Source organism: Durio zibethinus, chromosome 3 (genome assembly GCF_047325235.1).
Source record: "Durio zibethinus cultivar Kanyao isolate XHJ-2024 chromosome 3, ASM4732523v1, whole genome shotgun sequence".
Lineage (NCBI taxonomy): Eukaryota > Viridiplantae > Streptophyta > Magnoliopsida > Malvales > Malvaceae > Durio > Durio zibethinus.
The window spans coordinates 35,587,968-35,612,883 of NC_143164.1; the positions used below are offsets into that span (position 1 = coordinate 35,587,968).

Here is a 24,916-nt window from a genome sequence, read left to right on the forward strand (position 1 = left end):
AAATCTAAGAAAATAATTTTAAAAAATACCTAAAAAAAAGGAAAAAGACATTTATGAAGGGATAAAATATGGGTTAAAAGTTGACAAGAAGCAAAATATTTTTTTAAATTGAAAAATAATAGTCATTTTCATTATTATATTTTTCAACGGGAGTTTCATTCACATTTTCGTTTAAAAAAAATTTATAACCACAGTTTTTTTATAAAATATTTTATACTATTATAAATTGATAATGATTAATCTTTATTAGTTTAAAATAATCATGACTAAATATCCAAACATTTAATCTTTAATTTGAATATTTAACCGATTTTCGACGCTATATTCTTTTCTCTTTTGTTAATTTTTACTAATTTATTTTGGTTAAATTCTTAGACTGTAAGATACTTAACTCTTTCGTAAGTTTAGAATTCTTTCGTTCGGTTGCCTTAGTGCTTCTGCGCTATTGTGAAAAAGGATGTTACAATTTAAAGTTTTAATAAAAATTAAATTTTTAACAAATCAAATTTTAGTAAAAATTATACAAAACAAAAACAAAAAGTATATATTTCACATGTTAACGCAAATTGTAATATTAATTTTTATATTTTACGCTTATTGGAATAAAAATAAAAACATTCATAAATACAAAAATGATCAAATTTAAAACAATTCTTGAAAATGATTTTTTAATCAAAAGCCATATTTTCTTAACGGTGATGCTACCAAATAAAACGTCATTGATGCTTTAAACATCAGCATATATTTTTTCATTGAAGTAACACTAATTGCTAAGATTCATAACAGATGATGTCAAAATGAGCCTACAAAATTGAGTTAAAATGTCTGAGATAAATATGCTATTGAAAGAGAAGACTCTTTTCATTTTTCTTCATTCATTCATCTCTCAGGTAGATTTCAACTTGGCTGATGTTACAGCCAGATGGGAAAGGATTCTATGCCCGACGAACACAAGGAAAACTCCCAAGAAACCAAGTAGTTTCAGTGTTTGGAATAAATCCAACTGCAACCAGAAGATAAATAGAAAGTTCATGACAGAATAAATATATAAAAAATGGCTACTTTATTAAACTCGTAATAATAGCAATACTAACCTTCAACCAGAAAAGCACATAAAGCAACAGAACTGCTCCAATGCCAACATGGAACAGAATGGCAAACGTGGCAGGTAGTGCTTTGGTAGGAAAGTTCTTCAGGTTCACCCCTAAACGTAATAGCTGTCACAGCAAACAAAATTCACCTGGTAACGATCAAAAAACTTCGAAAGTAGGTGCGTGGCTGCATGAACTAAATAGAAACAGATGAAAACTACGCCTTCAAAATTGCAGTCATTGATACCTAACAGCAAGACTGCAAGTTGAAATGCCAGACTTCAATCTCCTACTGAGATCACTTAACAAGCTCCAAGAATGCCATTGAACCTAAAAGTTTTTTTTTTTTTTTTCTTTTCAAGGCCAGAGACCAAAGAGCTCAATAGCACCAAAACCTCACGTTAAGGACTTCTGTTTTCCAGCCTAATAAATCCTTGTTTCTAGGCTATGAAGCACCCAATGACTCCCCCCAAGAAAAATTCTATGAAGCAACCACATGCAACACGCCACAAACACAAAGAAATGAATGAGGAATTATGAGAATAGGGTCCAGAAAAAATATTGATTCAAGCCACAAACTAAAATATCAAACAAATTTAGGGTAAGACCAGTCTTGAGTTTCTAACCAGAAACCAAGATGATATCAAACAATTTGATAAACTAAATAAATTAGAAATTCAGATACCAGTAACTTTCTGGTTGAATGAAATTATAAAAAGCAGCAGCACACAGAAGACTCACCCCAATCAAGAATCCAAGTAATGGCAAGATGGTAACACCCAGGAAAGCAAGAGAAAGCTCCTTCGGTGGACGCTTTTCAGGAGCCCTGAAGATGTGTGTTATCTCTGCTTTGGGCCCATATCTTGAGTAAGGATCAATGGGCTGCGGAGGAGGGCGGGGTGCCTTCTCAGGTGGTTCTGGTAGATCTAATTCAACATATCCAATAGCTCGTAATAAAGAGTTCTCCTGAAAAAGAATATTATTCAACATATTTGTGGACTTGTACAAATAGAAAATTTTCTAATAGCAGAAGACGCTTACCATAACAGCATCACCAACAGTGAGTTCTATGTCATATCTACCTGAGAGATAGAAGAACTTCTCAACGAGCCCAAGAAAATTCTGCAAGACAAGCCATATAGAATTAATATCAAATAATAATAATAATAATAATCTACAAAGTACATAAAACTGAATAGTTTTCATCCGAATATTAGTGCCAAACCTTAAAACACCTGCAGTACAAGCTAACAATAGTATAATGCTATAGATGTTTTCCCAATGAAAAGAGACATTATTATGTGCCATAGGAAATAAAAGAAATCTCAAATGATACTAAATACTGATAATATTTTACTGTGTCATAGACCCCGAAAAGATACTCAACCTATGAAAGAAAAGATACTTAACTAGAACTTGCTCATACTGTTTTCCAGAGTTTCCAACCACAAAGATGTGTTCAACGTTGCTTTCATGCCTCAACTTGAGCAATGCCTGCAAGCCACCAAACTTAGCAAAAAACTGCTGCAAAGTATACCATTCATTCAAAATGAAAACAAGTAGAAGTCGAACCTGATGTGGCTTAAAAGCATGTCCGTGAGGACTTGTAAACTGAAAGGATAGACGCAGCTTCTGTAGGTGGTTTGCTGATAATGATACAGCATTTTGTCCAGCTAAATCTAGCCTATATATATATATAGGATGAAAGACCATGAATAAAAAACAGGCTAGAGTTCAGTTGAAAGAAAAATCAAACACACTAGGCACTAACTTTTAAAACTGTCATCATCAGATGCTATTATATAGGCACCCAAGACAATCATCAATTATATCAATTATAGGTATTACAAAAACCAACAAAATAAAACCAAAAGAAATAGACAACATACTTTTTCTGCGTCTCTATGCTCCCAAGATCACTGTCAAGTACTGTAATTTCTGCATTTTCAATTTTGACAAGTCCTGTGACAAATATTGGTACTTCTGTTTGGCTTCCAGTAACATAAACCTTTTTATGCTCAGGGTCATGAAACACAATCTACAAAAATTCAAATTTAATATGTAATGGAAAGCCAGATGAACATAAAGCTTCAATCCAAGAATAGATTACAACAACAATACCTTAAAAACAAATTTGTAACTTCCAACATCAATACTCTTTGGTAAGCTGTTCAAGATATGTATCCCAGTTCCAGCATCAAACTTAAGTTCCTGAACTTCATAATATTTATAAACATTGAATCAAATTAAACAAAATACAAAAATGCAAAAGTAAAACTCGTAGGCAGCTGAAATTACTTCCAACAAAATGGACACTACTTGAGGGAACAACAGACCTGGCTTTCAATTAGAGATGCATCCTTTGAATCAGAACTAAAAGCTCCCACAAGTTTTACTGTTAGAGGTGGTGCATTTGAACCAAGCACAGTGTTAACTCTAACCTGTTATATTCAAAGAGTTGGAGTAAAAGTCAGTAATAACAAAACCCTAATAACCAGAGTCTGAAATCTAGTATAAATCAAGGAGGCTTAAATATGCAAGTAAAAATGAATATGGGGATGAAAAGCAAGTCAATGCACCACCAATATGCATCATGAATTGGATTCAGTTGAATGAGACTTGAAAAAAGATTCCTTTTTGATAAAAAAAATAAAAATAAAAGCAGAACAGGGGTCAGCATACACTACGTCAAATGACAGAAATATCTTCATGAAGATGTAAAACTACTGGGTACTTATGAAGCAAAATGGAAATGCCACTAATATTAATTCCATCAATACTTGGTTATTAAGTTTCTGCCACCTTAAAGGAATTTAAGTCACTACTTATTCATGTCAAGGATTTTAACTTTGGACAAACCTGGAGTGAGTCTTTTTTAGTCAAGGAAAGCACTGTAGATGGAAGTGATAGGATCAGTGGGATGGAAAGCCTACATGACAATTGACATTTAAGATCTATTAAGCTCCAGTGCGTCATTATACAAACCAGTGAAAAAGGGTGAGATAGAAAACTAAAAATATATACTATATCTCAGAGTCTCAAAATATAAAAAGCAACGTCTCTGAGCCTCAAAAGACATAAAAGCAAGTAAGAAAACATATTCACAAACACCAAGCTCAATTCCAGAATTCCATAATAAAGCTAGAACTTCTGCAAATTACAGGTCTAGAGCTATACAAATAAGCATGTTCATAATTTCTTGCTTTCTTTCAAGGATCAACTAGAAACTGTACTATTCAAGAGTGACAAAAACTCAACAAAGGTTAACATATCACAATCATAACTAGAATGGTAGCAAAAAATATATCTAATATCATCAAATCACATTAAATAAATGCAAATGCATTAAAACTGCAAAAAGAAAAACCATGCCTGTTGCTTTCCAAACAGGCTAAGGAGTCTATTTGGTTGAAGAAATCTTTGGCATCGCCAGGAACTCCAATGCCAAGGAAGAATTTAGCCAATCCAAGTATTTTGTCCCCTGGAATCTGCAGAAATAAACTGGAAGTATTAGAGCACATTACAGGAAAAAAAAAAAAAAGGGACAAATGGGCCAAAAATGCTTGATGAGTGAGCTCTCCCTACGGACATTGAGACTGCCAGCAGTGACTGCTGCAAATGCTGTGAGCCCTCTAACAACAGATGAGGTGGTTGATAAAGGACCTTGATGTTCACGACCATCAACAAGTTTATCATCAAAGTAAAGGGCCCCATCATCTGAAAAAAGAGATAACTTAATAAAAAGAGAATGAGAAAAATTCAAACTGAATAGGGTTAAAATTAGTAAAATAATTAGTAAACTATTTATCTTTTTTTATTGAGAGAAGGTGAATGGAATTAGAAAGGGAAAAAAGATATTGAAGAAAAATAGAAAAAAATATATGTAGAAAGAATTAGAAAAAAAGGAGAAAATATACATACCGTATTTCTCAATACTGTCAAAAAGCTTGCTTATATCATTCTTTAGTGTACTAATCTGCCAACATTAAGCAAACATATATTATGGAAGGCACAAACTAACAATAAAAATGGTTGACACACACAGATAAGAAGAAACAAAAATAAGCATGAATATGAAAGTAAAACTAGCTCACTGTAGCAGAGACAATTCAAATCAAACAACACCATCATATGACTGAATGAAGTAATAAAAGGAAAGCATTTAAAAATTCATAGAAATGTTAATTATTATGAACTCATTTGATGAGTTGCGTTATTTGCAGACCCAAAAAAATCCCTCTGCGGCTTGATATGGTTAACAGAATTTAATCAGATGGCCTAGAGTTTTAATAAAGCCCTCATCAGCACAGAAAGTGGTAATTCTATGCCTACAAGAAGGATAATCCACTTTTCCCTTACAAGAGTTCTAAATTAGCCCTCATCACCACATGTTGAATGATCAATAATACACTTTTCCTCAACACAATAATTTAATAATTAAATTAACAGCTAAAAGAATTGGATATCTGGTAAGATACCAATCCTAACTTATATTGCTTTAAAAATGAATAAAGATCCAAATCTATGAGCTAGATATCCCACATGATATGGCTAGAAAATGAAGTAAACCATTTAAATATATACATATATATAGGACAAGAAAATAATCAATCCAGAAGCCGCAAAACCTATACAGCTAAAAATCTGCAGTTGCCTACAAAAATGAGACAAATGAATATTAATGGGAGAACATCTTATCATCCATTTAAAGCTGATTAATCATTTAGATTCATAAACGGGTCAAAACTTGTACCAGATCAAAGCAAGCAACATGTAATACTTACCAAAGATTGGTCAAGTTCTGAAGATGCTAATGAAACAATTCCAGAAAGTGTTTCAAGTGCTATTCCTGCAAGAATATGACAAACCTAAAAGAATAACTATCTCCCAACTGAATTGAACAATTAATAAATGGGAAGAAGAAGACAAGCAACATTTATCGTAGAGCTAACATCACTGCTAGAACAAAAGAGCTAAATGGTGGTTGTCTTGGACATTCTCTTTGAAAAACAAATTTTATAATCTAGATAAATTTTACCAGCAGCAAAGGCACTAGACTCGGGATTATTCGAACTAAAACGCCACCTTCCATCACTCTGGCTGAAAGCCTGAAAAAATTTTGTAACATAAAATCAACCATTCATGACAAATATATGTTGCAACTCAAATCAGGCCATAGAAGTTGGCTGAAGCGAAGAAGTTAATATCAGTTCAAGTAGTCAGCCTCCTCCACAAGCCCAAATCTCACCACATCAAAAACTAGTCCCACCAAAACAGTAGGCCTCAGCTGCCTGGATATCTAAAGAGGCTGAGCACCATATCTTAACCTCACCATAAAACTAAATCTAGTTATACCAACAAACCTTGACTGAGCGGAAAACTCCCTCAGCATCAGCAAGATGAACGTCAGCTTTGGAATTCTGATCCTGCATTGACAAACAATGAGTTAGAAAGTAGATGTAAATAAGAAACAACTTAAAAGCTATAGAACCAGTAGAAAAGAAACTAGGAAAATCAGGTCCCTTGATCAACATAACAAACTGAAGCAAATTTAGTGTGTATATAAATCATCCACAAACTCATAAAATTTATTAAATGGCATGCATAAAAATGAAGTGCATCATAATAACCAGTACCCTGCATTCATTCATTACCTTGATAAGTACCAAACCTCCAACCGAATAGTAGAAGTCAAGCAACGAACTTGCACCATTGATGGCAGCATTAAGTCTTGTAATAATGCCCTTTTGCAAAGGAAAAAAAAATTTTAATAGCAGGGATCAAAGTTAAAAGCTATTGAACCACATGTCAGAGTGCAAAACTCAAATAATACCAGAGAAGCTTTCTCGTTTATCTTGCATTCCGCTATGCTATTCGCTTTTAAAGCATAGAAAAGATTCTTTGGGGTTGAAGACGATAACCCAATGGTTTCCGAAATTGAACGGCAAGCCGCGGCGGTTACATCAGGCTTCTTTTCAATTCCAAGAATCTGAAATGTTCTTAGTGCCTCGTATGTTTCTTCCAAGCTGGTGAGATCAATTATACCAAATAAGATCCTAAAACCTCATTCACAAACATTTCTTTTCTAATTCCAATTTAAACAAAAAAAAACAAAGTGCTGAAATTAAAAAAAAAAAGTTTGAATATAACTAAGTTTGATGTTCAACGGTATTCATTCTCCATTTTCTCAATTTCTTTTCTCAAACAACCAAACTTAAAAAGAAATAAGTGGCGTAGCAAAAACGATTAGGGTTTGAGAAAACCTTTTGAAGGATCCATGATCAGAAGTGAAAAGCTCAAGAGCAGCAGATCGATGAGAATCGGAGATCGGTTGAAAAAGCGAACCAGCTTCGCAGATCGATACGAAGAGCAAGAGAACCAGAAATCCAACTAGACTTCTGGCCATTTCCTGCAATTTAAATTCCAACACATACTCAATCAGTCTACCGCCTCAAAAACTGAGGTTTGTTACTCGCAAAACAGGATTTGAAAATTAAAAAGAAATTAGAAATAATTTGGAAAACCTAGGATTTAGAAATATTTAGATCGCGAAAAAAAAAAAAAGGGAAAACGTACTATAAATGTGGAAGAAATTCGTCTGTGCTATTTTTTTTTGTCTCCTCAGTCTTTGCTGTGCTCAAAGGGATAGAGTGAGTTTCAACTTTCTGATTCGTCGTGGAAGTCAAGTAGGAAGAAAAACATAAATTACCCAATTTGTCCATGTTTTATATTGAATTTACTACTTTGTCCCACGGATATGTCCGACTGGGCCCGAAAGGTTGAGGTTCGGCTGAAATCGGGCCTTAAGTTTTGAAGAGTAACCCACCCACTCATAAGCATCAATTTGTAATATCCATACTTATTATAAAAACAATCCCTTGCCTCTATTTTACCATACACGTTTTCAATGTCTCTAAAAATTAAAAGGTTAAATTTAGACATAAACGATTGCTTTACAGCTGTTTTTGGTCTCCAACTTATTGTTTTAAGAACCAGTTTTATCTTTTTTTCTCTTATCATATTTTCAATAGTGTCTTTTTATATTCTATAATCTTTTTCCTTTTTTATCAGTGGTGTTGTCATTGCCTCTTCCACTATCATGGCTATCATTTGCCAACATTGGCTTTGCCTGAAATTTTTTTCATTAGTGCTGAAAAAATTCAATAGTTTTGAAATATTAAACTCTAGTCAATGGGACAAAACCTAATTAATGATGTGGCTTCAAGGTTTAGGATTAAGAAAGAAAAGTCATAGAGAAAGTACAAGGATTTTAAAAGGTTCAAGTTTGGGATTTGAGAGAATTATACCTATAAAGTGATGCATGCAAGTGGTTGGCATTCAGACATTTTTTTTTCTTTCTTAATATTGATTTGCCAAGTTGAATTTTAATGTTGAAAAGTAAGTGATTTTGAAACCCTTCAATCTAAGAAGTTTAAAACCCTTCAATATATTTCCTTTAAACAGAAAAAATGGCGTCTATAAGCATGGCAACAATTTCTTTCAATTTTTAGAATTTTCATAATCTTTGAGCAAGAAGACAAAACCTATAATTTCTCTATAATTATTTCAACATTAACTTACTTTTTAATTAATTTTCACTTTTTTTTTTTGTTTTTAAATGAAACATGTCTCTTTTAATAGCTATTGCTTCAATCGAATAATCAAGTTTCACTACAACTAGTAAATTTTGAGCTACAAGTGAGTTTGACTTTGACCTTTTTTACTAATATTTTTAATTTTTTGTTAGCTTTTATTTTGTTAATTTATTGAATTTAATCTTGGAATTTATAGTTGTTAGCTATACGAGGAACTTGCTCGGTGAAGACCCTAAACTCACCCATGCCAAGGTACTTTTTTTCTAGTTCTCTTTTATTTTTTATATTTATAAAGTCAATTTAGAGAAAATTTGTCTTTTATAAATACCCATTTTCTAATTGTTAAAAAAGATTGCTTCTTTACAACTTTTTTTTTTATGTTATTGCATTTTAGTTTTTCAAATAATGAGTAGAAAGGCAAATCTTAAAGCATCTTATATTGAAATTGATAAAGCATTTTACAATAACAAAGGTAAAATAATGGACTGGTATATAAAAGTTTAGAGTATGAGTTTTGTTGATCAAGAAAAAGGTAGTGGATAGAATTGGTGACTTTGCATTATGAGTTTGTTGACTGGTAAGTGAAATCTTAAAGTATTACACCCATGCACTCACACATTTGATGGACTTCTTGCATTGTTTCCCTCATTTAAAATGTGCATTCCCCCCACTTTGTTTGCCAGCTAAGGATCTTGGATCGCATGAAAATTATAGGTATTCAAAACATATGTTACCTGAAGTAGCAAATAACAACTTCAGAAAGAGTGCACATGAATGTCTTAATTGATATGACAAAATTCATACTAGAATGCATCAGATAGTTGTAGACATAATCAAAATTATGTAACAGAACACAGTTACAATATCATGATCAATGCTTTAAATTTGATAATAGTGTAAGTAAGAAAAAAATCTTTTTTTTTGGCTGGGTTATGGCTACTAAGTGAGATAAACTATATTTACCTCTCAAAAAGTAACACAAAATTTGGTTATCATGATCTTTTAGAGCATGTGCAAATAATCATCTCTCAATATCAACTGTAGAAAAATTTTCTCATATAATTTACAGATTTAGTAAATCCAAATGATAAAGAAGAAGAGCAATTTGAAGATTTAGAAGTTGAGGGAGAAAAGTTTGAGGCAAAGTTGAAAGCTAACATACTAGCTAATGCAGCAAATAGTAGTTTTGAATAATCATTAGCAGCAAGGCATAGCTCAATCCTTAAAAAACCTAAAATAGAAATGCCTCCATAATTAGCAATGCACCATGTTATATCATAAGGTTCTTTTTAGTTTAGTTTATGTTTGATTGTGTTTAGTGTTATTGTTGTAAGGCTTATCATAACTAAGCCCAATTTTAACAACCAAGGCCTTTCTTTCTTTTAAAACGCTTATAAGTTTTCACCTTTTACTTTATCTAAGAAGTTTAGAAACCCTTAAATTTGAGATATTGAAATTTATATTTTTTAAGGATTTTCAAAGAATACAACAAGTTGAGCTAAGTAATAAGGTGCTTATTTTGGAATCTAACTTTAATCTTTTTATGGAAGCTATACTAAAAAAGAGGCCAAAAAAGTGTCAAATTCATTCTTAAATTTAGGATATTTTATTCTTTAATTGTTAGAGTTGTGATCAACAAATTGCTTTCTTGTAGATTAGATCAGTCTATAGAAAAAGCATCAAACTCTAGTATAGTAGAAATTATTTCTATCGATCTTAAATATTATAGCGATATGCCTTCTATATCACTTCAGGTCAGCTTACTAAATCTTTTTGTCCTCAAGTTATTATTGGACATTTTTAAATTATCACTTTAGAATGTGTTATTATTTTTGGTATCTCATACAATTATAGGATATTGATTAGACCAAGGTAAAAGATTTGTGTAAGATCGAAAGAATGGCAAAAATGAAGTTAATGAGCTTTAGTATGAGAGGTTTTGTTGTAAGTGAACTTTTTTTTTTTGTCATGTCTATTTGCAAACATGTATTTCTTTAAACTTTTAACTTTATTACATCAATTTTATAGGTACCTTTTGGTTTATTTATTGGATTTTTACCTTACCGCAACCTAGCTACTAAATGAAAATTGTTAACTTTTGAATCATTGTTGAGACAAAAGGGCTTAGACGCATCTATTTATAAGCAAAATTTAAGAGTCATTGGAAATTTTGATATGATGAGCAATAACTCTTATCTGGATTCAAACTTCGAGTTAGAAAATAACCAACAATTTTAAGGAAAACTTTCACCATATATGAAATTGAAAGATTTGTTGAGTATTGAAGCTTAAATTCTTGTTATCATTTGTTGGTTAGGTTTGAAGAAATTGAAAAATTTTTTTAATCATCTTCTTTATTTTCATTTTGTATATTGATATGGTTAATTTTTTGTAAAGAGTCAAAGTAAATATTCTAATGGCTAATAGAAAGTTCAAAAAAATTATAGTTTTTCTGAGGTCAAAAGAAAAGAAAAAGTTAATAAATAAGAAAAAAAAATCAGTTGTGGAAACTAGAGATCTATGAACCTATATTCTTCACTATCATTTATGGTTTTGGTTGCTCTTGCATTATGGATATTTAATATATGCATTTCAAAAACGTATGTAGCTTCCAAAAGCTTTTATGTGAATGCTAGAAGTTTGATGTTTTTAATCATTTTAAATTTATGAGGTTTTATAGAATTTTATAACATTTATGTGAGACAAACTATTATTGCTATTACAAGTGTCAGTTGCCCAAGAAAAAGTACTTGAAAAATATGAATAACGTGGGTACATGTATATAGGCTTGGCTACAAAATACAAGCGTGCTAGACAAATTAAAGGGTGAAAGGGTTCTATCACACAAATTTCAATTCTTACTATGCTAAATGATGGTAATGTATCTTTTAATAATATCAACTTTTTACATCGTCATACTTGCTTTAATGATAATTCTGATTCATAACTTCAATCAATGTATCTTTTTTGGTAGATATTACATATCCTAGTCCAAATCTTACTGGACATAACATAAAAGGACAAATATACATTGACAGGTAGCTTTATAATAGACAGGTATAGTCAAAACTAGCCTATACATGCTATCAACTTGTATATCTGTGAGGTATGCAGATTCAGAAATTATCACCATGATTCTCATCAATTTATACTTGAAATTTCATTTTTAATATAGTGTTTTCTATAGGAATTGTATCTTCTCCATCCTTGCATTGCTTTAGTAAATTTCTTATTGTGACTTTGGGTTAAATGTGGCTTATCATAATTTGTCAGTTTATAATTCTTCCACTGTGTATGAAATCACAAGGTGATAATATTGCTAATTGTAAATTTTTAGCTTGACGTCTTCTAAAATTTTTTTATATAAACATGAAATGTCCTTATAACCATTAATTAATATAGTTTATTTTCTACAATTCAATAAAAAGATGTAAAATAAAACATGGCTTTAAACTAATGTCTAATGTCTAATATCCAATTTTACAAAAAAACAAAAATGATAAGAGAGTCCCTTCCTATTGTAACTACACTTTAGTTTGTATTTATAAGAGAAAAAACATTTTAAAGCTTAGTTGCAATGATCTTTTGTATTTAGATTAATTTAATAAAAAATTATAAATATATATAGAAAAAGCCCTCGACATAACAAGGGCAGAAATCTAATTAATAAAATCTATAAAATTATTTTATATTTAATAAACTACCAGTATAACATCCATACAATAAATTTTGTAGAGAATGAAGGCTTGCGAGTGGTCCACATCATTAGCTTTTTTTTCTTTCCATTTTTCTCACTTTATCAACTTTTGTCTTTTTTTTTTGTGATAAAGTTTTTTAGAGGGTTAAAGCCAATAAAAAAATTTTTTTTTTTATCTTTTATGATTTTTTTATAATAAAAGTTAGTAAGAAATTGATTTCCCTATAGATTGATGACATAAATTGGTAAAAGATTGATTTGCATATATAAAAAAAGTCAATGAAGAAAATATGGATGTGATGAAAATTGGTAGAAAGTTGAAAAGAATTAGTAAATGAAAAATAAAGAAATCTAACAAAAGAATGGGTGAGTGAGAATGATGAAAAGAGCTGGGATACTCACATGAGACAAATCTTTTACTCATTTTCCCTTCTTTCATTTTTTTTATTATTTTATTTCACTTTCCTTATTCCTTCTCTCTCTAACCTGTTCTCTTTTTAAAAAATAAATTTCAGTCAATAATTATCCTTTTTCGCCACTAGGTATTGTTATTCACAATTGCCCTAGCAACAGTTTCACTCCATAATTCAACCATTCCTTCCTTTTCACCTCTTTTATCACATTTTTAATTTGATTTTATAAAAAAAACAAAAATCCTTAAACTCTAGATCTAAACATAAAAAATTAACTCGTTACCCATACTATTTGTCATAACTATCGATCTGCCACCAAAAAATCAATCTTTTTTCCTACATTTTTTCTTATTTTCCTTTTAATCTAATTGATTTTTCTTGAAATCTCCTTTTCATCATGATTCACCATTATTGCCACAATGATCCAATTTGCTACTGTTTTTCATGGCCAACAAGGCAATTTATTCGATTATATAATTTTTTATATCTTATTTTACAATTTTTTTTTGTTATGATAACTTCTTTAACTATAAGGTTAAAAACAAGAAAAGTAACAAGAAAAGATTTAAGAAAAGTAAAAAATTAGATATTACTTATTCAACTTTTTTTTTTAATTTAATTATTCTTTAAAAAATCATGGTATAGGTGAAGTCATTTTTGTAATTAGTATAATTTTTTTTGTCATCCTTTTTTTCAATGGATTTATCTTTTTAGTGCTTATTTTGATTTTCTTCTTATTCTCATGCAACTTTTTTTTTTGGATATTTCTTTGAATTTCAAAATCCTTTGCATTTTTTAGTAAGCCTTTTCATTTTTTATAATTAGTTGTCTTTGAAATTGTTGATAATGATGGTTTTTCAACTATTTTTGGCAAAAAAAGATGCATTTCCAACTTCATTTTTATTATCTACTTTAATCACGTTTAGGTTCATACTATTGTAAATCAACATGCCTAGTGATTATCTATTTTGTTTTGATATTGGTGATTGTACATGCTTGATTTTCTGATGTATTAGTATTGTAAGCATTTTATCCTAAGTAGAAGTATAACTTTACATTAAGCATGGTGTAGAAAGCATAATGTTATTTGTCTACATGTTGGTTTTGAAATTATTTTTAAGATTAGAAAGACTAAAAATTATATGCATTGCGATAGATGTAGGCAAGCTTTTCAATTGAAAAATATGGAAAAACACGTGAAAGTGTTTCATGAATATCTTAGTGTCCTCTTGGAGTAGTATTTGAGAAGGAAGACAAGGTAAGCCACACTCATTTCTACATAAAATTTATTTCATTTTACTTTATTAAAGTTGATTAGGTCATTTTTACTGTCAATTTTAGTTAATTGATTTCAAAAGTGGAATATAAATTGACTCGAAAATCTAACAACTATTTAAGAGGGAACACTTCATATGCTATTTTCATATAAGTTACTTATATATATATATATATATATTTCTTTTAAGTTCTTGGACTACTATATAATATTCATATATTATTTATCAATAAATCTGTAAACTTCATGATGGTATATAGTTTTATTCATTTACAAGATGTTGAATTTGAGTATGCTTTTTATTCGCTATTTTTTAGTATGCATATATGTTTCATGGTTGACAAGAGTTGGACATATTAAGCTTTGCTAAGTTAAATGCCCTTTGAATTGAATGAATATATAAATTGAATAATTTGATTAATTATGTTTAAGAATAAAATTACATCATATTAATCATAATATCAAAAACATGTTTTCTATTTGTTACTAGCTCAGTTACATATGTGCATACATTTTTAATTATGATTTTCAAATTTTTAGGTTGAAAATATTTCTCAATGATCTATGAAATGCTTAGTAATTGTTCATTGAAAAGATAAAATAACATCGACATTGATAGAGAAAGGTTTTTTTTTTTGTTGAAAGTTTTTGAATTATTATTATTTTTTTATTAATTTGAATTTTACTTTGTAAATTAAAACTCCATTTGATTGTTTTAGGGATTTTGATTTTACATTTGATTTTGATATGCATTATTTTCTTAGTATCATTTTACAAATTTTAAGCCTAGGATAAGGAAAACTAAACTCTTTTTATTAATTGAAAAATTTTTTTATTCATTAAATACTTGGCAATGAAACTAAACTATTAATTTTAGATGGAAAACCAAAATCATTATGTAAAAACAGCTTCTTACTTTAGACTTTATCCTTTTTCATTTTTATAAACTTTTTTATTATTGATTATGTATGTGCTTTGCATCTTGAGCGTTGTGGTCATGGATGATGGTGGTTGTAGGTTTCTTTAATTGTATATTTGGTGTAGAAATAGGTTTTTTGTGTTTTTGCTTTTATTTTTATTTTTTTTATTTTTTGTTTAAGGTTAAAAAGGTATTGTGATTAAAAGTTAATAGATGTAAAAGACATTTAGCTCATGTTTTGAATATGAATATGAGTTTTGTTATTAATAAAGATGGTGGTAGAGTGAGACATGTTGATGTTTTACATCTAATGTGAATGGCTTAGAAAGAATAGCATTAGATAGATTAGATTATATTTTAAACAATGATAAGGGTGGTGTTGTAATTCTTTCAATTTAAAGTAATTATATTGAGTTTCTTATAATTTATTTTAAAGATACCATTCCTTTTACTCCTTAATTTGTATTGGATGTTGCAACAAAATTAAGAAGCCAATGTCTTATTTTTTGTGTGATGGTTCTCTATATTCTTTGTATGTTGATCGTTGTTTATGATTTTTTAATTTGATATGAAAATACCGATTAAATACTCAATTTTGGATTAAACGTTTGTGTGGTTATTTAATTCAGAACTAAATATTTTTATTTATATGAATAAAGATTAAACTTTATTGAACATTTACAATTAATGATAAATTTAGATGAAAATTTGGGCATGTTTCATACACACCGTTAACTCTAATAAAAATAACAATTAAATGAACATGTGTTACTTTTTTAGTGGTTAAGTATTATTTTAAATAAAAATATTAAAAATAATCCTAAAACTAAGATTTATTTAAAAAATAAAATAAAATAATCATTCCATTCTTTCTTATTATTTTAAATATAGTTTAAAAATAAAAAGTAAGAAAATAAAAATTCAAAGTTTTGATTTTTTTTCACAATCATTAAATTTTCAATTAGTCAATATTAATTTATACAAAAAAAAAAATCACCAAATCTATACTATAATATCCATGAAATTAAAAAAACCCACAACTAAAACAATAAATTTTTTTTTTATTCAAAAACCAAAATCTTTTCCTTACCATTGGGTAGTTTGATTTTGAAAACTCAGTTCCCTTACTTTTACTTTCGAACACCCTTGAATTGTAAATTACTTCTCTTAGCTATAGGTTTCTTGCTTATGTGTTTCATTATATTCTTTTCCTTTTCAAACATAAGGCTATACTAGCATCTTTATTGTATTTTCCTTTAAAATCTTCAAGGAATTACTTGAAAATAGGGTAGATGGTGAAGTTAAGTTTTAACTTCATTCCATAATCTCCAGACAAGTACTCTAAAAGCAATGAGCCCCAACCAAAACCAGTTCTACCACCAATAATATTAAATACCAAAAATCCTTGTAAACTAATCTAATTGTCAACTAATTTTCTCACTCAGTCAAGGTAAAGATCCACAATCTCCTTACCAATTGGTATAACCCTCTGTATAACAATCCAACCGGTATATAAGAGGTTTCATAAAGAAATAAAAGTTGAGGAAAAAAAATATAAATCTAAGACAAAAAAATTGAAAAGAAAAAAAAAGTTGTTGTGTTATTATGAAACTGATTTTTTTTATGATTTTTAGGTATAAATTAGTATTAATACAAAACTAAACCAAGTAAGTAAACCACTCGTAAGAGACATGCACAAATTTTCATCCGAATGTATCCTTAATTGTAAATATTCGATAACATTTAATCTTTATTCGTACAAGTAAAAACATTTAGTCATGAAATGAGCAATTACGCAAACATTTAATCTTAAATTGAACATTTAGCAAAAAAAAAAACTAAAACATGGATAAAAGCATAAAGGGATTAAGAGATAATAAACTTAGGACAGAGTTTTTTTGTTGTTTCTTTTATTTTTTTGCATGCATTAACATGGAATAACTTTTCAAATAAATTATCTATCAAAGCAAAGTATAAATAATGATGATTTTGTAAAACATAATTAATGGAACCAATAATGATCACATAACAATGGATTTTTAAGAATGCATGATCTTTGACTTGTAAATTTTATTTTCATGCCTTTTAGTTTTTTACTTTTGTTTGTTAGATGTTATTCACATAAAAAATATAATCTACCAATGTATATAAACATCAAACATCAATAATTTATCAACCCGTGAAGTGTGGGTGTTGTGCTAGTCAATATAAAGCATCAACTACAATTATGTGATTTAAGCGCATAACACCTTCCTTGCATGAGTTTTTTATTTAGGAAAAAATGAATCTCAAATTATAAAATAAACAAAGATTAAAAAATTAAAGGTAGATTGAAAATTTTAAAAAAAATTATTTCCTCAAAATAAAATTATGAAAAACAAAAATAAAAGAAAATTAAAGTTTGTTATTATGAAAATTTAAAAAAAGAAAAAGAATAACATAATACTATTTTTGTCTCAAAGTTCTTAACTGAAAAAAGTCATGATACACATAATATATCTTACCCTTAAATAAATAAAACTCACAGTCAATTAAAAATTTATTTTTTAGTTCTGATTAGATATGTTAAAAGGGATATAATTTGGTTATCTACTTTAGAGTAAAATTTGAGGACAAATGAAAATGAATATACAAATAGATAAAAAATTGAGTTACCATAATTTTGATTTTTCTTTTAATCAAAATATTTAATCTTAATACGATTTCTAAGATTAATATTATTTTTTAATAGTAAATTCAAAAATTTCAAATTAAGCAACTGAATTTGATATTTAATTTTATGTATGTATAGTATATCTATTCAATTTTGGGGTTAAAAAAAAAAGAAGGGCCCGTCTGCTAATATTCCTTAGTTGGACCTGAAATCAAAGGTCTACTCAATAAAGCCCAAACTTTAGCCACCGGACTATGAATGAAAATGGACACAGCCCCAAATGCCCAAAATCGAATCCACTAATTACCCAGCATCAAATCGACATTTTGGAAGACATAAAGGACAAAAAGGTAATTGAATCCACCTTGCTCGTCCCGCAAAGCGGTTGACATTTCAATCACTTTCTTTGAATGCACGTTTCTCGGCGACTGCGAATCAAACCTCTCAACATCCGATTATTCCCTTCAATCTCTCTCCTTCGACGAAAAAACCCTAAGCCCATTCCCACGACATGTCGTTCGATGAAGAAGAGTCCCTCGAACACACCGTCCTTGTAGTCCGCGAAGTCTGCGTCTACAAAATCCCGCCCCGCTCCACTTCCGGTGGCTACAAATGCGGTGAGTGGCTCCAGTCCGACAAGATCTGGTCGGGTCGACTCCGGGTTGTTTCCTGCAAGGACCGTTGTGAGATCCGATTAGAGGATCCCAACTCGGCCGAGCTCTTCGCCGCTTGTTTCATCCACCCGGGCCAGCGCGAGAGTTCCGTCGAGCCGGCGCTCGATTCCTCCCGGTACTTCGTGCTCAAGATCGAGGACGGCAATGGGAAACACGCGTTTATTGGGCTCGGGTTTAATGAACGGAACGAGGCGTTTGATTTCAACGTGGCGTTGTCCGATCACGAGAAGTATGTTAGGAGAGAGAACGAGAAAGAGACCGGTGAGACGAGTGAGAGTGATTCTCATATTGATATTCATCCCGCTGTTAATCACAGATTGAAGGTAGAAATTTTCAAGTCTTCTGCTTTTTAGTAGTTTTAAACATTTAACTTTGACTAGTCCATTTTAGAATGTGGATTGATTTTATCATACTTTTGAGCTACTCACATAAAAATGTTGGGTTAAAATTTGATTTCTTGTGTTTCTAGTGTTCTAGAAGTTTAAATTTTGATTGATTTGTTCATTGTTTATGGGTTTTAAATCCTGTGTTTTTATTTTAGGTGGATTTTGATCTTATGGTGTTTTGGGTTATAGGAAGGTGAGACCATTCGGATTAATGTGAAGCACAAGCCATCTAGTGGAACTGGCATGCTTTCAGCTGCAGGATTGTCAGGGGGGCTTTCTGGTAGTGGAAAGCCTAAGACTTTGGGCCTTGCCCCACCACCCAATGGTGCCGGAAAAATAAGGTCTCCTCTTCCACCTCCTCCCGATGACCCTGCTGCTGCTCGGATGACCTCTACTAATCAAGGTGTTGCACTAACTAAACCCAAGGAAAACACAAGAAGAGCTGACCCTTTAACAGATTTTTCTCAACTGGAGGTATGGCTTTATTTTGATCCTTCAATCGGTTATATGTTTCATGTGCTTTACATACTCAAGTTTTTCTAACTTTGATGTCTTTTTTCTTGAATGTAGCATTGGTAGGGAATTAGTTATCTAGCCGATACATGATTTTTTTCGGGGGTGTTCACATATAATTTATAAAAACTGTAAACAAAAATTTGAAATAATATGTTGCTATATTATTACAAATTATCCATGACAAGTTCTTATATCTTGAAAAAAAGATGTAATTGCACCATTGTTGGTTTTATCAAATATATCAGTCTTATATACATGATTAAACAATCATTCAACCAAGAATCAAATTTTATTTTGACAGATTTACCAATTCTGTCTACAGAAAATGTCTCCACGAAAAATTTTGGAGTGTCCAGAGAGAAATTTTCCTTTAAATTTTTTTATTTTTCAATGCCTTTTCACACAGATGCACCACTGGTTCTTATTTTTCAATGCCATATCACACAGATGCGTCACTGGTTATCATAATATATTCAGAAGCACCTTTTTATTCCCTTTACGTATGCTATATACACCACACGCCTGGTTTTTCTTTGTTGGATAGATGTTATAGTCGAAGCTCTTGGGAAGCAATATTGTGCCAACATTTCTTCTAGATGATTCGGTGTGTTCATTGTTTTTAGACATTGTATGTATTTAGCCACCATGACTTTATGGTTTAGTGTCCTAATTGCTTTGTGCTAACATCAATGATTATCGTTCCCTAGTGGCGGATATGATGTGGGTATAGGTTTAGAATGGAAGCTGTAATGTAAGAAAATGGAATTAGGTTTTTGCTTTTTTTCATACTCGAATGATGTATGGATGTTTTCTTGGGTACTGTTTACCTGGATGATAAGTGTTTCATATATTGGAAGGCTGCTGTATTTCTTAGTAACAGAGGAACCTTGGTGACATTTACAGAGCAACCTTCCTGCTTCTGGATCAGGATCTGCAAAAACCACTGCATCAGGATGGGCGGCTTTCTAATTGTGTGAATGTTTGTTGAGCATGTAAGATCTATTAATTGATGTTTTCCATATTTAAAAATGAAAATGAAGAAAGGAAAAAAAAAAAAAAAACAAAGAAAGGACAAGTGCCAAATACTTCCATGTTTGGAAAATAATGTTTCATGATATCATATTCGTATGCCTCTTTTATCTTACTTGAGTTTGTATGTTTTTGTCTTATATATCTAAATATAATAGAGAAATTTAATTTTTTTCTTTTAAATTTTGTGTGAATTGTTTGTGTAAATTGATATTTGACATGCATCTCTTTCTTTGCTCTGTAAATAGTTTGCTGATCTACATAGGTCAAACATCAATCCTGGAACTTCAAATGTTTAAGATTGCCTTTTTCCAATCACCACTGATTTCTAGTGCTGCATCCAACATTGCATCAAAATCAACATCATCATCAAAGGAAACTGTTTTTTTTTTTCGCTTTTCTTGATTTTTGCTAAGTTTTTGGATACTCATCCTTCACCAGATCCTTTATCAACTTGTCATGCTTAATACCCTCGGGTGCACTCTCTTGGATCAAACCGGAGTTCTTTCTCAAGTTGAGCCTTAGTTTCTTGAGGCTTTCTAGCGTATCAGTAGGTAGGGCATTGTGAAGGGTCAAATCCCGCGAAAAAACCTGCATGACACTTCCATCATCCTCTCTATTCCCTATCTCCGTGCTATCATCTTGAATATGATCTGTACGATCATCGCCACTGGCAAAAATTTCTCCCGTCTTTAACGGTGGATGCAACATTATCTATTTCAACTGCCACGGCCCTCAATTTATTCAATAGTTTTGCTTGGTTGGCTGACGATGGTGGGTCATTGCTTTCTCGGTGCTCCCTCCAACTTCACTACCATACCCAGCACTGTCTTCCGACTGTCATTCGACACAATTGGCCATTGTCAAATCTCAACGCTCCAACAGGATTATTTATAGGATATCTCGTTAGATATCCAGAGGATTTGCAGACATGGACCCCCAAACTACTGAACAAGGTCCTCTTCCTCCATCAAATGTTGCTCCGTCTCTCTCCCTTTTCTCCCTTCAGGTTTTCTCTGTGGCCCTGATACAACCCAAATTGAAGTCGTATTAGGAGCCAAGGTTTTTTTTTTTTTTGGTATAGATTTTGTCTTCCACCGCAAGCAACAACTCCAGAAGTGATGTTGTTTTGGCTTCCGCATTAAAACGCAGCCGCACAACTGCGTTTCATCCGGCCTAGAAACTGAGCCGAATAAAATGATAACGTGTCAAAAGAAAAACGCTCCACGTGTAGCAAATCAGTGCTTGGAAATTCTCTCCACCAATCGTTTACTTGTCAATGTGCTACTGGCTGAACTTTACGAGAAGGAACATGCATAAAAGGACGGGCGAAAGTACCGGGACCTACGTGTTAGTTCAGTTTTGCAAAGCCCACCAAGAAAGATGGCGGAGCAAGCTTGCAGCAGATCAAGAGGAGAAAAGGAAAATGGAGAATCGAGAAGCATCAGAGTATGCGGCATGCAATTCGCGTACGAATTACAACCTCCACTCTTCGTCGATTTCAATCTCGATATCGCTCCTGGATCTCGTTACCTTCTCGTCGGCGCCAACGGATCTGATAATTTCAACCTCTTCCAATTAATTTCCTTTTAAGTTTTGCCTTCAAAGAGAAAAAAATTCCTACAGAAATTTCAATTCTATTTTTCGTCGTGGGCAGGGAAGACGACATTGTCGAAAATTTTAGTGGGAAAGCATATGGTTGGTGGAAGAGATTTCGTGAGAGTGCTAAACCGTTCAGCTTTTCACGACACTCAACTTGTTTGTAGTGGCGATTTAGCTTATTTGGGAGGATCTTGGAGTAAAACCATTGGCTCTGCTGTCAGTAAATTTTCATAACCGTTTTTTCAAAGATTAAATTTCACCAATTTTGTTTAAAACTGTTATTTTACTGGACCAAACATATGCAGGGGGACTTCTCAGCGGAACACATGATATTTGGAGGTGAGTGAATTAGGGCTCCGTTTGATTGTTGCTTTTCCTACGTGCTTTTTTTTTTTTACTTTTGAAATTCAAAAACTTTTCTTTTTGGGGTCTTATTTTACTGTTGGCAGTTGAAGGAATTGACCCTGTGAGGAGAGGACAGTTGATTGAGCTGCTTGATATTGATTTGCAGTGGCGAATGCATAAGGTATCTGATGGGCAACGGCGTCGAGTCCAAATTTGAATGGGTCTTCTTCACCCTTTCCAGGTATTGTGAAGATCAATTTGCTATCTTTGTATGAACAATATCATCACATGAAGATTTAACGCCTTTTACGCTCAATATGATGATTCTAATATATCTTTGCAATCTATGAGTGCAGGAGCATGATGATGCCTAGTATAATACTATCTTGTGACAAACAAAAATTCAACTGCATGCCACCCCCCATTTTAAACACAAAAAAAATTGCAGATAAATTTGTGATTGCTAACCTTCATGAATCATGATTACTCGTTTTTGTGGTTTGTTGTAGCAACTCAAATTTCTTTCAAAACTTGAAATAATCTTTTACTTAATTGCAGGTTCTTTTGCTAGATGAGGTTACCGTGGACCTTGATGTTGTTGCAAGGATGGATTTACTTGATTTCTTTAAGGAGGAATGTGAGCAGGTAGTAACTTCTGTTGTCTGTTATAAAAATTAAAAGCTCAAGCCTGTTATGTTGTGAAGAGCTATAAAATGAGAGATTACATATGAATAGGGTTCTGAAACCATCACTATCTAGAATATTTCTTAGGAAAAAGATATATCTTTTGATACAGCTTTTCATTATCTGATACATTCCTTTCTGCCACAATTAGTAAAATTGACAATTTTATTTTGATTTTTACATTGCTTCTAATTGCTATCCGGATGTAGAATATAGATGTTCTTATACTGTCCTACTACTCTCGTTGATGATTGCATCATCATTTCTAAGACCAATAATGTAATGGTTCATTCTATAACTAATGTTATTATCCAATAATTAATGTAATGGTTCATTCCATAACTAATGTTATTATCCAATAATTAATGTAATGGTTCATTCTCTAACTAATGTTATTATCTTAGAGAGGAGCCACAATTGTATATGCAACCCATATTTTTGATGGGTTGGAGACATGGGCAACGCATCTGGCTTACATCCATGATGGTGAGTTGAAGAAATTTGAGAAGTTGACGGAAGTTAATGAGTTGAAAAGCTCAGAGAATTTTCTTTCTGTTGTTGAGGCCTGGCTTCGTTCTGAAACCAAGTGTGAGAAAAAGAAACCATCAACACCCCTGCCCAAGTCCAGAAGGCCTCACCCTTTGGTACTTCTCCTTTCATGTCATCGAGGCACATGGCATACTATCGTTGATCTCTCCTAATCCAGCTATTTTGCAATTATTTTTGAAAATCAAAGCTAGAAATACAAGTGGGGGAAGTTTTTGTGGTCAGCTACCATTGGTGTATGGCCAGCCATAATTGATTTATATACTTGTTAGCTCCTGGCTGTCTAATGGACAGCAACAAAGCTTTTATCATTTTGGTAGCTTTGTTTAAAAAATGATAATGGTGAAACTGATGATCTGCTTTGGCAAATAATGTTGTAACTTATCAACCATTTTGGTAATTAAATATCTGTGAAATTTGTTGAAAGAAATCAACGCTGAATAGGTGCTAGCTTCTGGATCTTGTTGGCTACGCCAGTGAAGCCATGATCCAACAATCTGCCTTTGGCAAATATTGTTGTAATCATCACCATTTTAATAATGAATGTGCATTTATCTTTTGAGATTTATTAGTTATCTGGAGATTAGTTGTACAAATGTTTCGGAAAAATTTTCTTTCCTGACTTATGTTTGATACAATCTCATGACAAGAAATGTGCTTTTTGGTTGTTCAAACCATAGCTGCAAGTAATTATGCTTTTAGGCTGCGAATTATCTCCCATTGCTTAGTTTTTAGTTGGTGGAATGTGATTTGTGATGGTACTACTTTCTTCTGATTGTTCTTCTTTGCATGATTTGAATGTGATTACACTGAATTACTAATGCCAGAAATGTTAGAAAGTCTAATTACTGCTATTAAAATGTACAAATGGTGATAGACTATCATGAGGCAATCTAAGACATGCAGCCAAAACTTGATTGATTCGCCAGAAAATTCCAAATTCCTCTGTTTGATCTGCAACTTGGTTTCTTTTTCAATACTCTGTTTTGTCTATCCTCTCTAGCTTGAAGAATTCAGCCTATTCCATCCAGCCAAATCATTTCAAAAGGGTGCAAGCTAATGTGATTGTTTCCCGAAACATGGTGTCTCTAAATTGGTGTCTTGATCTTGACAAAACGTACCATAATTAATCTCATTGGACATAACCAGAGAAGCCTCCCCAAAAGTGGAAAATAAGGCATGCTTACTGCTGCAAGCTCATAGAGGGTGAGTCAGAATCATCAGATACTTCAAACTCAACTACTAACGATCATCCTGTTCAAGGGAGCATGTTGAATCTCTTGCCTCCCAAACTGGAAGCCACTGAAAAGCAGTGTGGATCCTAGTAACTTGCCACGTCTTTTTGAACTGTTAGAAAGCTCTGGCTCTTAGTAGCATTGCCTCCTTCACCAGTGTCACAGTAACTTTAGATACCCAGAAAAGAATGTTCATGGTATGGTTCAAATCCATTGACTGCTCTAATTGCTGTTACCCAATTCACAATCTTTATC

General features: G+C 31.7%; 2 protein-coding genes and 1 pseudogene across 7 annotated transcripts; 2 read left to right on the forward strand and 1 right to left on the reverse strand.

The window, feature by feature from the left end:
• Positions 1-719: 719 nt before the first annotated feature.
• LOC111283746 (dolichyl-diphosphooligosaccharide--protein glycosyltransferase subunit 2-like) lies at positions 720-7,750 on the reverse strand. The gene is made up of 20 exons (XM_022872351.2): positions 7,668-7,750; positions 7,355-7,500; positions 6,925-7,117; positions 6,746-6,835; positions 6,455-6,517; positions 6,130-6,199; positions 5,876-5,940; positions 5,013-5,067; positions 4,681-4,808; positions 4,464-4,579; positions 3,951-4,020; positions 3,428-3,532; positions 3,213-3,302; positions 2,981-3,129; positions 2,664-2,775; positions 2,502-2,585; positions 2,133-2,213; positions 1,833-2,057; positions 1,095-1,217; positions 720-1,003 (listed from the first exon to the last, which is right to left on the reverse strand). Exons 2-20 carry the CDS (start codon positions 7,495-7,497, stop codon positions 887-889), a joined length of 2,079 nt encoding a protein of 692 aa, XP_022728086.2. The 5' UTR covers positions 7,498-7,500; positions 7,668-7,750; the 3' UTR covers positions 720-886.
• Positions 7,751-18,005: 10,255 nt separating this feature from the next.
• LOC111283455 (uncharacterized protein At1g03900-like) lies at positions 18,006-20,814 on the forward strand. 5 transcript variants are annotated; one of them, XM_089758675.1, is made up of 3 exons: positions 18,006-18,641; positions 18,894-19,178; positions 20,691-20,814. In XM_089758675.1, the coding sequence occupies exons 1-3, from the start codon at positions 18,156-18,158 to the stop codon at positions 20,772-20,774; spliced, it is 855 nt and encodes a 284-aa protein (XP_089614801.1). In that variant the 5' UTR covers positions 18,006-18,155; the 3' UTR covers positions 20,775-20,814. The 5 variants fall into 5 exon arrangements, with proteins under 5 accessions (XP_089614801.1, XP_089614800.1, XP_089614802.1 ...); XM_089758674.1 differs by lacking the exon at positions 20,691-20,814 and adding an exon at positions 19,627-20,117; XM_089758676.1 differs by lacking the exon at positions 20,691-20,814 and adding an exon at positions 19,668-20,117 and having other exon boundaries at positions 18,007-18,641.
• An 813-nt stretch (positions 20,815-21,627) lies between these two features.
• Positions 21,628-23,994, forward strand: LOC111283456 (ABC transporter I family member 21-like; annotated as a pseudogene). The gene is made up of 6 exons (XR_016341046.1): positions 21,628-21,806; positions 21,906-22,067; positions 22,157-22,190; positions 22,301-22,437; positions 22,755-22,841; positions 23,285-23,994. The product of XR_016341046.1 is annotated as an ABC transporter I family member 21-like (transcript).
• Positions 23,995-24,916: the final 922 nt, after the last annotated feature.